The sequence below is a fragment of the Danio rerio genome, chromosome 6 (assembly GCF_052040795.2).
Source record: "Danio rerio strain M-AB ecotype USA chromosome 6, GRCz13ab, whole genome shotgun sequence".
In the NCBI taxonomy this organism is placed as follows: domain Eukaryota; kingdom Metazoa; phylum Chordata; class Actinopteri; order Cypriniformes; family Danionidae; genus Danio; species Danio rerio.
In genome coordinates this window covers 37,375,884-37,393,072 of record NC_141026.1, presented here as the reverse complement: position 1 = coordinate 37,393,072, position 17,189 = coordinate 37,375,884, and the positions used below count along the sequence as shown (strand labels likewise).

Genomic DNA, 17,189 nt, shown 5'->3' with positions numbered 1-17,189 from the left:
CTTTTTCAAATGTGGTTTAAAACATACAGTACCTGCCAACACTCCTGTTTTTCTCCTGGGAGTCTCCTGAATTTCAGACCCATCTCCCGTCACCCTTCCGTTTTGTTATTTTTCCCAGAAAACTCCCATAATTTCAACCATTCCCCAAACCCCCACCTCTCGGTCCTCAGCATTTTGGTATGGTCTATGAAACCCCCAGGTCGCCAACATTGGTGTAGGATCCCATCACTGCGGAGGCCCGAAACACGCTTTATAGTAGTTAACTTACTAACACCACAGTACCCGGTTCTCAACAGTGTTGTTTAGACACCTCACCCCCGAACCTAAACCCCCGGTCTCCCGGATTTTCAGGGACAAATGTTGGCAGGTATGGTTTAAATGTGTTTAGATAAATAAGGAAACAATATAGACTAAAAAGATAATAGTATACCTGTACTCGTTTTACTGTATATGCTGCCTATATATTTTTCAGTAGAAAATTTATTTAAATATTTTAGTTTGGTTAAAATACTTGATATTTAGAGTTTTATATATACTACAGTTCTGTCTGGTTCTTGAATCTGATTGGCTGATAGCCGTGCAATACTCTGCAAATAACCGCATTCGTACCGCATATTCACCCTTGTGTATTATTTTATGCCATTCAGTCTTATAGTCTTAAAATATGAGCAATATTACCTGTTTTGGCATCACTTTAGACATTAAGCTAGAAAATCATTCAAATACTTGCTCTAAAGTGACATCTGTGAACTGTTCTGACATCAGCTGCAGATGTAAATGAACGGCGGAAGAAAGTAGTTCCTCATTTTTAAATACACAATTATGCCATCGAGTGTTATTATGCCAGCAGTGTGATGTGGCTGTATATTGTCACTGGTATGACACTAAGGTGACATCGCACTGCTACGAGTGTGATATTGCGTTTATACAATATTTCAATGGCATAATGGTGTATATTAAAAGAAAATCAAACATGGAAAGTCATAAAATTCTTTTGTATGAGGAACTACTTTCTTCCACCATTCCCTAACATGTACAGCTGACTATTACTAACATTTTAAGATTATAAGGCTGAAGGGCATGAAATGCCATCAGTCTAGAGACATTTCCAAGTATTTCTCAGTTGCAATCAGGATATCAGAAAAATTAACCCCGAAAAAGCCAAACCAACGCAAAAACCAAAACAGGAGACTCGTTAGAAACAAACAGTTGGCCAACCAAATAAGTTATACTCAGGGTTACACAAAGAGTGGCCAACACAAAATACATACATTGCTAATATACGAGTCCCATCTTAGACTCAACATACTACAACTACTGTGGTATAAATACAGCACTGCAACATACAAGAGAGATATAATAAATGTCACTTACCAGATTTATAATGTTTTGATCAGCTGTAGTCTGAAATTTCACTGAGTTTTTCTCCTCCAAGGGTTTATTATGCAGTGTCTGTCACCATCTGTGGCGGAACATCAACAGTCTTTGCTCTGCTCAGTATGACAGGCTGATATCCGCGAATGTGGTGAATCTTCGAAATTATAAATAATTATAATAGGCACTATTCTTATAAATAAGCTGCATAGTTGCAATGTAAACAACTACATTTTCACCTGATAAAACATCAAAAGTACATTATGTACATTATACATTAGTGAGTTTATTAATCTGCTGTCACTCTGTGCGAGAAGGGAGTAATAAACAAGGGTAAAGAGGCTGTACGAGTGCTGTTATATTGGGAATATTTCACGGCTACCAGCCAATCTCATATATATATATTTACATTTAGTCATTTAGCAGATGCTTTTATCCAAAGTGAATTACAAATGAGGACAAGGACGCAATTTACACAACTATAAGAGCAAAATTATTATTAGTATTATTAAACAAAATAAAATTATGAGGTCATTATTATACAAAATAAAATTATGAGGTCTTATGAAAGGGACTATGCCAGAAACTGATCATTACTTACAGCATCATTTATTGTATTTATTTATTTTTATTCATTTATAGGATATTCTATGTATCGCATGACTCCCAAGATTTGAAGATCTTCAGTTACATAGCGAGAGATGGCCAGAGCAATGTGTTTCGGTGCAACGTCTTCAAATCGAAGAAAAAGGTAAGCATCTCTTGAGTGTGTTTTAGCCAGCACATCGAGTGCTGATGGTTTTTCTATGACAAAAGAATGTCGTCATTGATGCTCTAAGAAAATGAAGGCTACTGACAGTTCCTTCGCTCCTCGCGTGCTTCTTTCATTTTACTTCAGGGCAGAGAGTTGAGAAAACCCATCAGAAAAAGGGAACAGCAGCCCTCGGCCATGAAACTGAAGTGCACTTTTCAGAATAGCTATATTTTTCTTCTCAGTCGGTCTAGCATGCAGAGAAGCGCAGTGATTCAGCTGCAGCACATGTAGATGATACACTGACATCGTGTGCTTTTAGTTCTTGAAGCTGTCGAATTCTGATCCCTTTCAAGCCGCTGCATTGGATTTAAATCAAAGGCGCATTTAAAAGCTAAGTAACTGTATAAAAACGCCCACCACCTCTGTAAAGGATTTGACGTGAATCAGTTTTTTACTGCTTGACTGGTTTAAATATTTATTTTTAATATTGCCAATTAATCTCTGATGTCTAAATAAAAGGGAAAACAAGTTTTTTCTTTTCTCTCCAGTACAGAAAAAAGCTGGAGCCTACACAGTCTATAAATATAGAGGATTTCATTCTAGGCTCTTGTTGTCACAATGACACATCACATTATCACACGAGTTTGTATACACAAGGAACTGGGGCTTCGAGAACAGACTGTACTAGAATTGTATGGGGAAAAAAAAACTTGAATAAAAGTGTGCGTATACATCTAACAGCCAAATACGGTATGACTGTATGCAAGACATAACATCATCTGCAGTAGTTTGAGTAGCAGTTTGACAGAAATTCACTGTTAAAAATTTTATGTACTAGTGAATTAAAAATAATAATAAAATCAGTGTAAACATTATTGGTGATCTAAACTCAAGGGACTTGTTTATTAAAAAAAAAAAAAAAAGATGCCTGTATAGATGAACAGAGACAAAATACATTATCAGGATAGCACATTATAGTGTATTGGTTAGTTTAGTTTTATGTTGTTGTATCAGTAATGGAAATATTTTAATGCATTTTCTTTTCTTTTTTTTCTTTATTTCCTAATTTAGGAAATAATAATTTAATGTTTATATTTTAATAGCCCTGTAAAGTGATTTTCCCTGTTTTTTCTGGACACTGTTTTAATAGTTTAAAATAACAAATTTGTTTGTAAATAAATAAAAATGATAGAATGTGGAGTTATGAAACCTCATTTAAGCAACATAGTTCAAGTTTGGGATATTTAGAAACCATACTAAATATATTCCATTTCAATCCTGTAAATCCTAAAAAAAATGAAGAACAATTGAGGAATTATTGTATATTTGCAGTTTAATATTCAAATGCATTAGTTCACATGTACTGAACCCCTTTTAATTTAAGCTATGTCCACACAAAATCCTGTGACATTTTTCATTATACAGCTAATATCTTTTACAGTGCCCCTTTTACAGGTGGAGTACACTACCCCTTTGAAATAATTGCTTTATTTGTCACAGAACCTGAAATCAAATCACATTCCAAATAACTTTTACAGCATTTGAAATATTATTGGAGCCTTCTCCTAACCTGTTCCTTTCTACAACTTTATCCCTAAGGTCTTTTGAAAGAAGAATGCAATGTGAGTAAAGGTTGATTTTCACAGGCTTATGATGATTTTCTATAGGCGCTGTATATGATCAGATTATCCTTATGATTTTTTTATTATTCACCATAGATAATATTATAATTCATCGTTTCATTTCCAAATCCAAAGTTGGTGCTTAGTAACAGTAACAACAGTACACTACACCAATACACTTCATTGACATCGGCTTTTTTTAGAAGGACATTATATAGTTCATAAATGCAAGTTAACTATGTTTATATACAATAGAATGTCCATCCTTTACACAACTCCTTAAGTTTTCTGATTTTGATAGTAAATTAATGTAAAGCTGTGTTGAAACAATAATTATTCTAAAAAGAGCTATACAAATAAACTTAAATTGAATTAAAAATCAACATAAAATATCACATATAATTATATGTATATATTAAAAGATTCAAAGTAAAATTGCACATATAGAAAGGAAGCAGTAAAAGATAGACCTAAATGCAAATTGGCATCACTTTTTCCTCACTGAAACTAAAATGTGCATTGTTTATTTTGCATGTCTGAGCAGGTTTTTCACATCAAAAAACGGCAAGAGACATCACAGACACTAACTAATGTAAATACAACTTTCTAGTCATCTTCAAACAACTTTGTTTTGTTTTTTTCTCGGTCTCCTTTGAATGTGAAATTGCAAACAGCATACAGAATGAGCACACTGTAATGAGATACTAAAACAAAGTAGCACTGAAATCATTTCCTATGAAATCTTGACATACAGTATGCACTCTTAGTCAATATAACCCACATCTCATCATAAATGTTGGAATTTCCCATTGACTATTGGTTAAATCATGGCAAAAGAATTATTCTTATTTAACAAAGATTGTTAAGGGGAAAAAAGTCACTCATTTGAGTTGAAAGCCTGTCTGGCATATTTGTCTTCAGCATCTCTGTTCATTATAGAGCCGCTCTGAGTTATTTCACATCAGCTGCTTAAGTGTGCATTCAATACATTGAGAATAGATTTACGTTGATCTTTTTACTTTTATTGTCTCTACACTCAAACAGTTTAGTCTGTATAATATTGTCTTTCCTTTTTTCGCCATCACTAGTATTGCTGTTAACAGATTGTCACCACTTTCTTGAATAGGCAGTTTTTGTTTTGCTCTAGAATCTTTTTGGGTTGGCAGATTGATCCATTGTTTAAGTCTTTAAGGTGTTTTCACACCAAGAATGATAATATAACAATAACTACACTGTAAAACATGCTGGGTTCTACACAATTCCTTCATGTTGTTTTAGTACAAATCAATTAACTTAATTTATTTTGCAGATTTAACTGGATTGAACGTAAACATTTCATTTGAACCCAATAAAACCTTAAAAGTTGTGTGGATTCAGCTCATTTTAAATAGACAGTAAATAGACTGTATGAGAGTATAGTGGCCCCTTCACTATACTGGGGCATTAGGACTCACACAGACCACAGTTTGAGCACCCCCTGCTGGTCTCACTAACAGCACTTCTAACAGCAACCTAGTTTTCCCATGTGGTCTCTCATCCAGGTACTGACCAGGCTCAACTCTGCTTAGCCACAGTAAGCAACCATATGCAGGGTGATATAGCTGGTGAAACTAAAAGATTAGTTAGATTTTTTAGGGTCCTCTTAAATATATATATATATATTGTAACATATTGTAACCTGCATTCTGGAGATAAACATTCCATTTAACATTCCAGAAAACAATCTGGGTGAATCGCCAGGACAATAAAATCACTTGGTGACGAAAAGTCTGGCTTGGTAATCCCTTGGTGACATGTTAACAAGTCTGGGAGACTTCACAGAACCACTCTCTGCCTACTTCAAAAGAACGTGACAGATAAGATAAGAAAAGGAAAAAAAACTCTTTAGCCAACATTCTGCTCACAGACAAGACATTCCTCAAAATTAAACAAAGACATTTATAACCCAAATCTCTTGTTTAATTTCATTTAACTTTTGTAATGTGTACAATACCTGATATAGACTATACACCTTCACGCTTGCAGGCCTTTTTAAAAGCATCAAGGATGTAAGGATATGGGAACTATGTGATGTACTTGTAGAGTGTTTGGTGTCAATAGAATGCCCTCGACATTTTATAACACATGATGCATAGATCGAGACCATAACTCGCATTGTTTTATTCTTTAAAGCCCGGTATTAAATGCCTGTCCGCATGCTTTAGGCGAGCGCTCAAATTTGCATACGCGCAGCCCAGAGACAAAGGAAGGTTCGCGCGCAAACTTTCCCCTGAAATCATTGGTCAGAATGCTGTACGGGTTGTCACGTGACCCGCAGGTATAACTCATTCTGCCCTCCCAAACATCTGGGCAGAAAGAGAACTTCCCAAAAAGGAACATCATTGACGGTGGCCCTCGGGCCACACGTGGCTTTCTAAGCCGCGTGGACTTTTTCCCGCCACGCTTTCTTTATTTTCCGGCAAAGTAAATTCAGTTTAAAGTTTGCGATCGTGTTCGTCCGAACTGCATTACAAACTCCACGCATCAAAGGACATCAAGAGTAGTTTCATCACGACGGAAGAGAGACGCATAAGAGAGACCTCCAGACATGAAAAACCAGGTGATTTTAGTTATGCGATTAAGCTGTGCCCCTTTTTATCAAAAAGGTGTTTTTTATAACCTTGGTGGTCCTTAATGGTGCGGGTGGAACTGAAAGTTTTGTCACTCTTTTATCTGAAATCTCTATCTCCTCGCTTTACTATTTCTCTTTGTTGTTACACGTTCTTTAGACCCGATATCTCCACGTGGTTTACCTTTGTTTTGTGTTTAATGTATGTTTGTGCGTTTGTTTGTTCGTTACGTCTGACTAGTCAATAAATTCCATTATAATCAAATGAATTGTATTGTTTGCCTCACGAGAAAATGTCACTGAAATACAGATTCCCCTGCCTAGCTATTATAAGTTGTTTAAAACTTTTGAATGATTAATCTACTTCACAAGAAGTAGCAATTAAATTCCCTTTTTCTAAATGAATAGATTACAGTGTCCGCTCGGAAGAGCGGCGGCTCTGCTTGTGTTCGTTTGGTCAAATTGACAATAAATTGATCCGGAATATTAATGATTAATAATAATTCGTTATTGTTGATAATTAATATTCATAATCTGGGAATCCGCTCGGTCGCGCGAGCATGATCATTTACAATCATATGTTTGTTTGACCAAACTGACTGAAGCTTAAGCCGGAATATTAATAATTAAGAATAAACCGTTATTGTTGATTATTAATATTCATAAAATGAGCTAATTTCATGCTACAATATATATATATATATATATATATATATATATATATATATATATATATATATATATATATATATATATATATATATATGTATGTATGTATATATATATGTATGTATGTATGTATATATATATATATATATATATATATATATATATATATATATATATATATATATATATATATATATATATATATATATATATATATGTAGAAGAAAAAAAACTATATAGAAAGAGAATGTTTTGAGTTTCAATGCTAGGACCCCATACCTGGATTTTCTTAGGGTCTCCAAATCCCTAAATCTGCCCCTGATTGGTAGTCAAATGTTTTTATCATTTGATGTCTGGAAAAAAGTGATCCCATCTCTATAGTAGTCAACATCTGAAGTAGGGCTGTACAATATATCATTTCAGCATGGATATCACATTATCCGCATCCACAATACTTACGTCGCAGGAAGTGCAGTGTTGAGTTCAAATGTTAGGATTATAGTTTACCAGGAGCCACAGTTCAACAATGAGAGTTTAATTTATTAAGGCACATGAATGTATACTCTTTGTAACTTTAATAAAGATGTATTTACTGAATTATTTATACAATGAAGATGTTATTTTACATTTGATTATTCAATTTCTGCAACTGAATATTGTGATGTTAAATATTTCACTTTTATCTTCTCAATAACAGTCAAATATAATCCCTATAATCTTCCAGAATAATCCCAATCAGTCTAAATTAATGAATTCTTTCTCAATGGAGCTATTCAAGCTGGTGAAGTTGGATTCATACTGCAATAAACAGTTGAAGTCAGAATTATTAGCCCCCCTGTTTATTTTTTCACCAATTTCTGTTTAACAGGGAGTAATTTTTTTTATCACATTTCTAAACAAAATAGTTTTAATGACTCATATCTAATAACTGATTTATTTTATCTTTGCCATGATGACAGTAAATAATATTTGGCTAGACAGTTTTCAAGACACTTCTATGCAGCTTAAAGTGACATTTAAAGTCTTAACTAGGTTAATTAGGTTAACTAGGCAGGTTAGGGTATAGACAAGTTATTGTACAGCAATAGTTTGTTCTGTAGACTCTTGAAAAAAAATATAGCTTAAAGGGGCTAATAATTTTGACCTTGAAATTAGTTTTAAAATAACTGGTTTTGTTCTAGCCAAAACAAATAAGACTTTCTCCAGAAGAAAAAAAATATTATCAGACATACAGTGAAAATTGCCTTGCTCTGCTAACCATGATTTGGAAAATATTTTAAAAAAGAAAAAGAAATTCCTAGGGGGGCTAATAATTTTGAATTCAACTGTATATCGGAGTAAAATAAAATATCGTAATGTCAAAATTTTCCAATATCATGCAGCCCTAATTTGAAGTGCATCAAAACCTTTTATTAAAGTTCTCCTAAAGCTACTGAACAACACATATCTTAGGACTATTTTCAAAAACCTTTTTTATCCTCTTCAATTCTCTATTCTCAAGTTCTCTACTCTATATATAAGACATATCGTTTTTCTATTCTTATTATTAAACTAAAATTAGATTACAAAATTTTATTATTAAGTATTAATTATAAATTATTTAATTTAATTAGTGTAATTTTTTCCCTCCGAAATTCTTTTATATTATAATTATTTCCTTGCATTTGGGGGAAACCATTATATGTGAAATCACTTAATACACACGTATTTAGAGCATCTCTAAAATATTTTAATTGTATGTTTGGCAGCATTCCTGCTTTTTGCATTTGCTGGCAATCAACACAGCGTGAATTAAAAGTGTGGGAAGGGAATCAAAAGATGTCATGATTAATCAAATGAGCAGGTATGAGTCATATCACAAAATCTCTCTTTTGTTTGAGTCTCTTTGTTTGGTTCTCAGACTCTACTTCAGAGCTTTTTACCCTGATTATGACCTTTCACAGTCATCTTCAAAACAACTTGGTTTCTTTCCTCACTCTTCTGATGTGAAATTGTTGTGAAATTGAAAATGTTTATAAGCTCAGTTTTTGTTAGACTTTAGCTATAACTTTCAGTCTGTAAAAAATTATCTCCATCCATCCAGTCATTCATTCGTTTGCTTTCAATTTTAAAAGATTGCTATGAACCAGTTGATTTCACAATATTAAACCTGAAAAAAAGGAGTATCAGTGCAACTTTCAATTAGAATTAAATTTGATGTTCTATAAACAGCTCTCATATTTAGTAAACTGGCATGGATTAAATCCTGATCTCGGGGGACAATTGTAATGAGTAAAAAAATATATACATAGTTTACTTGGAAATAAAACATATCATATGATTTTGTGTGGCAAATATTTTGATTTGTATTTTTTAAGATATTTAAATGTAACTGCTCATATAAAATTAAAAGAATTGTCTTATAATTCCAAAAGCAATTACTTTCAATTGTTAGCAGAATATGCATAACTCATTCATCAGTCAAAGCATACTAATATTTAGAGGTGTGAACCTACACTGGTCTCATGGTTCAGTTCTGTTACAACTATCATGCCATCGATTCGGTTCAATTCGATATCTCTCTGCATCACGGTACATTGACGATGGTTTCCATACACAATTTTATATTTTACTTCACAGCACAAGTATTCTTGCATTAAAAAGTATAATTTATAAATACACTTTCTGGATATTTGTAAAACAATTTTGTCCTTTAATAAAAGCAGTCGGATATATGATCTGTGCCTTTAATTTTACCTGCTCAAAGAAAACACTCTTATTGATTGCATCAAACAAAACTCAAGTGCATGCACAGAACAACATGAGCATTTATAGCAAAAAAACAAATGTAAATATTATTCCACTTGCCTTTTGAGAGTTGTCAAGCAAGTTGTTAAATGCCCATAATTTGATGCCTTATATGATGCCTATGCCATCTACAGAAAAGGCTGTGATTGGCTCTAATGCTCTGCCGCTGTTCACCGATGACTTGGTTGGCTTACACAGAATATGCATACGCAGAAATACACAGCTTTTCGCAGATTTTTAGCCCATCATTGAGTTTTTTTATTTACGTGTTTAAATGTGTGTAAATTTATATTTTAAATTCATTTGAGTAATAATAATAATATGAAAGTGTTTATTTGATTTATTTACAATACAGTTTGTATTGTAATATTTTCTGTCTTTTAGTATTTATATTATATGATAGACGTACATATTATTGTAAAACATTAAATAAAAGTTAAAAGATTTTTTTATTACATATATTAAGTTTTAAGTTACGATACTCCCAAAATAATAAAAATAAATCCGCAAAAGATTTCTACAAAATTTTTAGCAGAAATAGCAAAAAATGCCTGCAGATTAGTGTCACCTTTAAGTGGCGCTGATAAACAACAACGGCGATCACAGCTGATCCGTGATAGACGTGGTGGAGAAAACTCACTATGCAGAGACACTCATGTCTAGATCCACATGTATTGCTGTAACAGGCAAGAGGAGAGAAAACGCCACACCAGCAGGTCAAAGGTCAAAAGGTCAAAGAGTTTACAGCTTTCATTTATCCACAGCAGTGAAATAGAGGCTTCTGCTGTAACTTTAGTGTCAGTGAAAGACTGTCCAACAAACTCACACGCAATGAATTGTGCAGAGTTTTTTTTAAGTAGTTGGAGTGTTTTAATTACTCTTGCTCGCCTCCCTCACCATAGTAAGCTACGATAATATATCACATATAAGATAAATAACATCAATACGCAATCTATTTATCTTTATCGAATCTATTACTGAATACGATAACGAATTGTCTGCATCTGCATCACAGTGCACCGAAGAAACAATTCATTTTGACACCCCTATTGATACTTCAGGCATACATTGATTGATTGATTGATTGATTTGATTAATTGATTGATTGATTCATTCATTCATTCATTCATTCATTAAAATAGCAAAAGTAGTATTCATTATCAAGAAAACCTCATCCATTTGCTGCAATTGAATTTACACATCCAGTCATTTCTTTTTCTGGAGTGTTTTGTCAAATAATACTAGTAGAGTACTTAAAAAATCTTAATGAAGTTAAGTTTTTACTTTTGGCTCAGTTATTTTGTTATTTTTTTATTAAAATATGAACTACGAATTCAGTCCATTAACGAAACTAAACTCTTCCTCATTTCTCTTTAGAGCCAAGCCATGCGGATAGTGCGGACGGTGGGTCAAGCCTTTGAGGTCTGTCATAAACTTAGCCTTCAGCACACACAGCAAAACGCAGACGGCCAAGAAGACGGCGATGCTGACAAGACATGCACAGACTCTGGAGTAGCAGGTATGGTACTATATCCTCTGTTCTTTCCACTTCAATGTTATTCAGTGTCTTTTACAGCAAGCGTCATCGTCTTTCAAATCCGTTTTTATACTTCAAACTCCTCCTAATTGATTGTCTATTTGAGCCCCTTGAACCTGGTGTTACAAGATTACAGTGAGTGATGTTACTTGCCGCTGATCTCTGACACACTTTGATTTAGCAAAGGTAAAAATCCATGCTGTTGTTCTAGGTATCTGGTGCAAGTGAGTTAAAGGAAGTATCTGTGGCAGGGCTTTGATAGGCAGCAGGGAACAGCAACCTCTGATTGCTTGTGCCCGAAGGTGCAGCTCTGGCGGTGCTCGGGCCTTGAGTTCTGGCTGATCATCCTCCCACAGCTCCCTCTGGACAGGTTTTTCCTTTTAAATGCAGATGAGTTTCCATTCACCCACATACTGCTTCTAATCCGTGCAGGATTCCCTGTAGCACCAACACACTGCAGTGTCACGTGGATTGTACTCAAGGTTTAACAATTCCACTGTCATGGTGTTAGGACAGAGAGACCTTAATAATCACTTTTTCCACACAGGAGGAATAGCAAATAGTTCCCAAAACTGGCATAGTTCATTGTCTTATGTAACTTGTATGAGTGTACACTAGGGATGCTCAAAATAACCGTTAACCGAAAGGGTGCATTTGCAAACGATTAATAGTATCAGTTAAACAATTAAAAATATAACTTAATATTTTTTTTATTTTTTGCTACATAAGGCGCTGTTCTCAGTGAACGTGATTTTTGCGTTCAGAAGGGCATCTTTTGAATGGCTTATTAATGGTGTGTTTTGCGTTTTTGCTGTTGTGCGATGTGTGTTCGCTGTTGAAATAAAAGTCAACCCTGAGCAAAAAAAGCATGTTACGTCAGTTGTATCTTTTAAATTTTTTAATCAAATGAAAGCAGAGGCAGTTTCCGGTGAGGTGACAGCAGTGTTTGTGTTGTCAAGATGACTACGGAGAACTTTTAATGATGGAGGAGAGACTTGTTTCAAGTTATCCAGAGCTGTATTATTTGCAAATTTTGAAAATCACAATAGTATTAAATATTACAATTATAACAACATCAACAGCAGCACTCATGCACAATCCACCAGCTGATTCAGTCGTTTCCTAGTGATATTAAAAAAAGAGCACCACGCTTCTTTAATAACCATCAAAAAAATTGCAGCTTTTGTGATTTAAAAATCGCACCTCTTCAAATCGCGATTTTGGTTTAAAATTGATTAATCGTACAGCCTTACTTTGTATGTAGTTTTTATGGCTTGGGATTTTTTTAAATAAACAACCTTTCTACATTTTCTAGCCTTCAAATAATGTTTCCCCTTTCCCATCTCACCCACCAAAAATATATACAGTTAAAGTCAGAATTATTAGCCCTCTTTTTTGTTTTTGTTTTTCAAATGATGTCTAACAGAGCCAGGACATTTTCACAGTATGTCTGATAATATTTTTTTCTTCTGAAGAGAGTCTTATTTGTCTTATTTGGTTAGAATAAAAAGCAGTTTTGAATTTTTTAAAACCATTTTAAGGTCAAAATTATTAGCTTCTTTAAGCTAAATATATATTTTTTGATAGTCTACAGAACAAACCATCGTTATACAGTAACTTGCCTATTTACTCTTACCTGTTTAGTTAACCTAATTACCTTAATTAAGCCTTTAAATGTCACTTCATGCTGTATAGAAGTGTCTTGAAAAATATCTAGTAAAATATTATTTACTGTCATCATGCCAAAGATGAAATAAATCAGTTATTAGAAATGAGTTATTTGCTATTATGTTTAGAAATGTGTTGAAAAAATCATTTTCATTAAATTAAAAAAAAAAAACGGGGGCTAATAATTATGTCTTTATGCATCTTTACATAAGGCTATAAAGAGCATTCTTTATAGTTTTATAAGTTCTTTACAGACTTGTGAAATGCTCTTTAAGAGTGAGTGAAACATGGAGAGAGGCAGAGAGAGAAACAGAGAGTAAAAAGAGAGAACTGAGAACAAATTAGCTAAAAATTTTCAAAATACTTTCTATTGTTGTCAGCGTTCAGCTTTTTATTATTGCTTGTCATTACTTGTTTATCTTCACTGTCATCAGTTTAATAATATGATTGAAATGGTAATTGAATTGGCTCCACAAATGGGAGAGATCATGCATGCATCTCCACTTCACTTAAGACGGAGCTTCCTCAATATCAACAACCACACTCTTCGTCGCTTTACACTATCTGCAACATTTTGTTCAGTGTTATTACAGGTTAAGCAAGTGTGGAGTAAACACATTGTTCTTTGCGGTTCAAACATTTATCGTGATTCATTTAACATCCAAACCGATTTGAATAGTCATGCATTGAATCAATTTTTAAGCAGCTTACTTACACATTTATAATGCGAATGCACATTCTAGTAGTGTTTTTGCTGAGATAGTTGTCATTTTCAAGATACTCAATTGAGATGATTTTAGTTTTGTTACATATACAATATTTTTCCTGCTGGGTGTAGTTGTCATACACTGTGGTCAGCAAACTGTGCTCAGTTGGTACAATGGGACCCAAAGTGTGCCAAGAAAATAAGCCTCACACCATTACCTCACACTGTTAATCCACAAGCAGCCTATTAATACAAGGCAGGATGAATACATGCTTTCACGCTGTTTATGCAGAATTTTGACCCTACCATTATAATGTCTCAGCAAGAATTAAGGAATCACAACCTTTTCCAGATGGCTTTTGTTCAATAGTGGCATAAGTTTGCTGTTGTTACCTGACAGGAGTGGAGCTGGTGTGCTCTTCTTTAAATGTGTGGCTTTGGATGTAATTATTAGATATTTAAGTATGTCAGTAATTGAATTAAAAGTAATAACAACAAATAAATGTCTTTTTTTTACATTAGACAGATGGAGAAAATAAGGGGTTTTGAGCTGATCTACTGAAATAAAATAAATAAGAAGATTCGTATCAACTCAGGGCATGTTCATCGTTTAGACTGGGTGTGATCTTGTTTTGTTTACTGTCTAGATTCATTTTTATTTTTACTGTTTTTGTGGAAATGCCAGTGAAGTTCTGTGAAGGACGGTGTCCCAATACATGTTGTTCAGTGTGGGGTAAATGACTCTGACCTCCAGTCTTTCCTATTTTAACTCTCGTGTTATGTACAGTAACACAATACACAGTTTATGATCTAGGTCAAATTGTCACCCTAAAATAGCCATAATTCAGTCATCTAAATTGTATTTGAATGTAATGGTAGCACAGTTATATGGTGCATTTATATTTGACTTCAGCATGTTTATTTGATCATGCTAACAGTATGTATATTGATCTATCTATCTATCTATCTATCTATCGATCTATCGATCTATCTATCTATCTATCTATCTGTCTGTCTGTCTGTCCGTCCGTCCGTCCGTCCGTCCGTCCGTCCGTCCGTCCGTCCGTGTGTTTGTGTGTTTGTGTGTGTGTGTGTGTGTGTGTATATATACATATATATATATATATATATATATATATATCAATCTGTCGATCCGTCTATCTGTTTACCTGTCTATCTGTTTATTTATCTGTCTGTCTGTCTGTTTGTTTATCTATCTGTCTGTCTATATGTCTATATATTTGTCTGTCTGTCTATCTGTCTGTCGGTCCATCCATGTCTGTCTATCTATCTATCTATCTATCTATCTATCTATCTATCTATCTATCTATCCATCTATCCATCTATCCATCTATCCATCTATCCATCTATCCATCTATCCATCTATCCATCTATCTATCTATCTATCTATCTATCTATCTATCTATCTATCTATCTATCTATGTCTGGTTGCCTGGCTCTGTCTGTCTGTCTGTCTGTCTGTCTGTCTGTCTGTCTGTCTGTCTGTCTGTTTGTCTGTCTATATGTCTATCTGTCTATTTACTGTATCTGTCTGTCTGTCTGTCTATGTATGTCTGTCTGTCTGTCTGTCTATCTATGTCGGTCTGTCTGTCTGTCTGTCTATGTGTCTATTCATCTGTCACTTTATCACTCCTTGTTATTTAAAAACATCTCTTATTAGTCATATTAATTTTTTAATCATTTACTTGATCTAGATACATTGTGATTTGTTTAAAGACTATAAATATGCCATTTAGTGCCTTGACAATGTCATAAATTCAATGTGTAAAATATATTTATACAAGAATGTTGTTCAGGATGATTTTAGATGTAGTATAGCATGTCGCGCCACAGGACATGGCTGTCACAGCTTGACGTGACATGTCAAGCACCCATATCCAGAAATACAGATCTGCAGTACAGACCAAGAGAAGGTGTGGTTGGAACATTCATGGGGCCCCATACAGTATCAGTAACACCATCCGTCCCACAGGGGATCCACTCTTTACATGGGAAACATCATTAGGTTGTCAGAAACCGCATGGATGAAGGCATTTTGAGAAAGAAATAACAGTTTTCACTTCTGGAAAATCACTCTGTAGTTCTCATGTTCCAAAAACGAAAAGAAAATCTATGTCATAAGCTACGGCTGGATGATTTTATTGCTTGATTTTTATTTTTAAGTATTGTTTCAGGTTTTTTAATGTTAAACAAAGATTCAATTTATTAATATTAGTTAATAATGTTAATTTAATATTTTAATATTGGTAATAATTTCTAGTCTTGAGTTTGCGTTACAATCTGTATACAATTGGGTTGAATGATGTTTCTGTTTTGTTTTTTGCTGGTTTCCAGTATACTGCTATTTTTTTAATCGCTGAAACAGATAGCAATTCATTTTGTTTGCTTTTTGTTGGGAAAAAAGCAAATATCTAAAATGCTAAATATCTCAAAAGTCATTTTGTACAAACATTATCGATTTCAAAGTGGCGGTTGTGCAAAAAAGTCAAACTTGAACTGAACAATCAAGTTCATGTTTACATAGAAAAAGAAAAAATGGCGCTGTAAAGGGGTGTTTAAAAAGGTTATTTTCTTCGTTATATAGGATTTGTTTAAAATGTTATTTAGTTTAACATTGTTTTACATTGTTGATCCTTTAGACGTGGAAAATGGCGTATTTACTTTATAATCACAAATCGAAATTACCATAATGGATCTGGGGTCCGTTCTTCGTACGTGGATTACTCAGTTAGCTGGATTTGGATATTGATGATTTGACACGATCCAGGATCGTTTCGTTCTTCAAAGCTGATCCGAGAGTTGTTGTCATGGCAACAGTTCTGCTAGGTCAAACCTGATCGGGAGCAGGTTCAATTCATATAAACAGGATTAGATCGGCTTAGTTCAAGCAAAGATAATACAGAAAGTATGTTCTGAATTCTGATATTTTCTTACAGTAGTAGTTATATACACTTGGGAAAATAATACATAATTTTTTAATATATATATATATAAAGTTATAGTCATTAATAAAATAAATAAAGTTATACATATTAATAAAACGTTTGCAATCTGCACCCTCGAAATGAAAGTACAAAGACTGCCATCTGGTGCAAAGAGAAAACTTATTGAAATGAACTTTTTAGATCGCTTTAGAACAAATTGTGTATAATAGAAATGCACAATATGTGACCTTTTTTTAAAGCAATAATACATTTATGCAGTCATAAACATGTTTTGATAGTTAATATGCCAGTGATTTGATGCTTCACAAAAGTTGCAGACAATATGAAAATGCTTTTGTAAACAACCAGTTATTCTTTATACACCGATTAAAAAACGGCTACTATAATAAAGCAAATCTTTTCTAAATGTAGAACTAAATATATTGATTTGCATTGAAATACATGATGAATACTCTTGTCTTGACAAATGAAAGTGTAAAGCCTGCAGCTCACAACAAA

The 17,189-nt window shown here is 33.7% G+C and overlaps 1 protein-coding gene across 6 annotated transcripts in view; it reads left to right on the top strand.

Moving 5' to 3' along the window:
- The window catches only part of nos1apa (nitric oxide synthase 1 (neuronal) adaptor protein a), a 220,310-nt gene that overhangs the window by 113,709 nt on the left and 89,412 nt on the right, over positions 1-17,189 (top strand). For 3 of the 6 annotated variants that reach the window (XR_015493885.2, XM_087257590.1, XM_087257591.2), the window contains 2 exons: positions 2,017-2,125; positions 11,192-11,333. Coding sequence is in view for 4 of the 6 variants with exons in the window: in XM_087257590.1 (XP_087113716.1) it covers positions 2,017-2,125; positions 11,192-11,333 (251 nt within the window). In the remaining 2 variants the exon portion in view is untranslated. Of the gene's footprint in view, positions 1-2,016; positions 2,126-6,097; positions 6,375-11,152; positions 11,334-17,189 lie in introns of those variants that run through there. The other 3 variants (XR_015493886.1, XM_087257593.1, XM_087257592.1) reach the window with 2 other exon arrangements.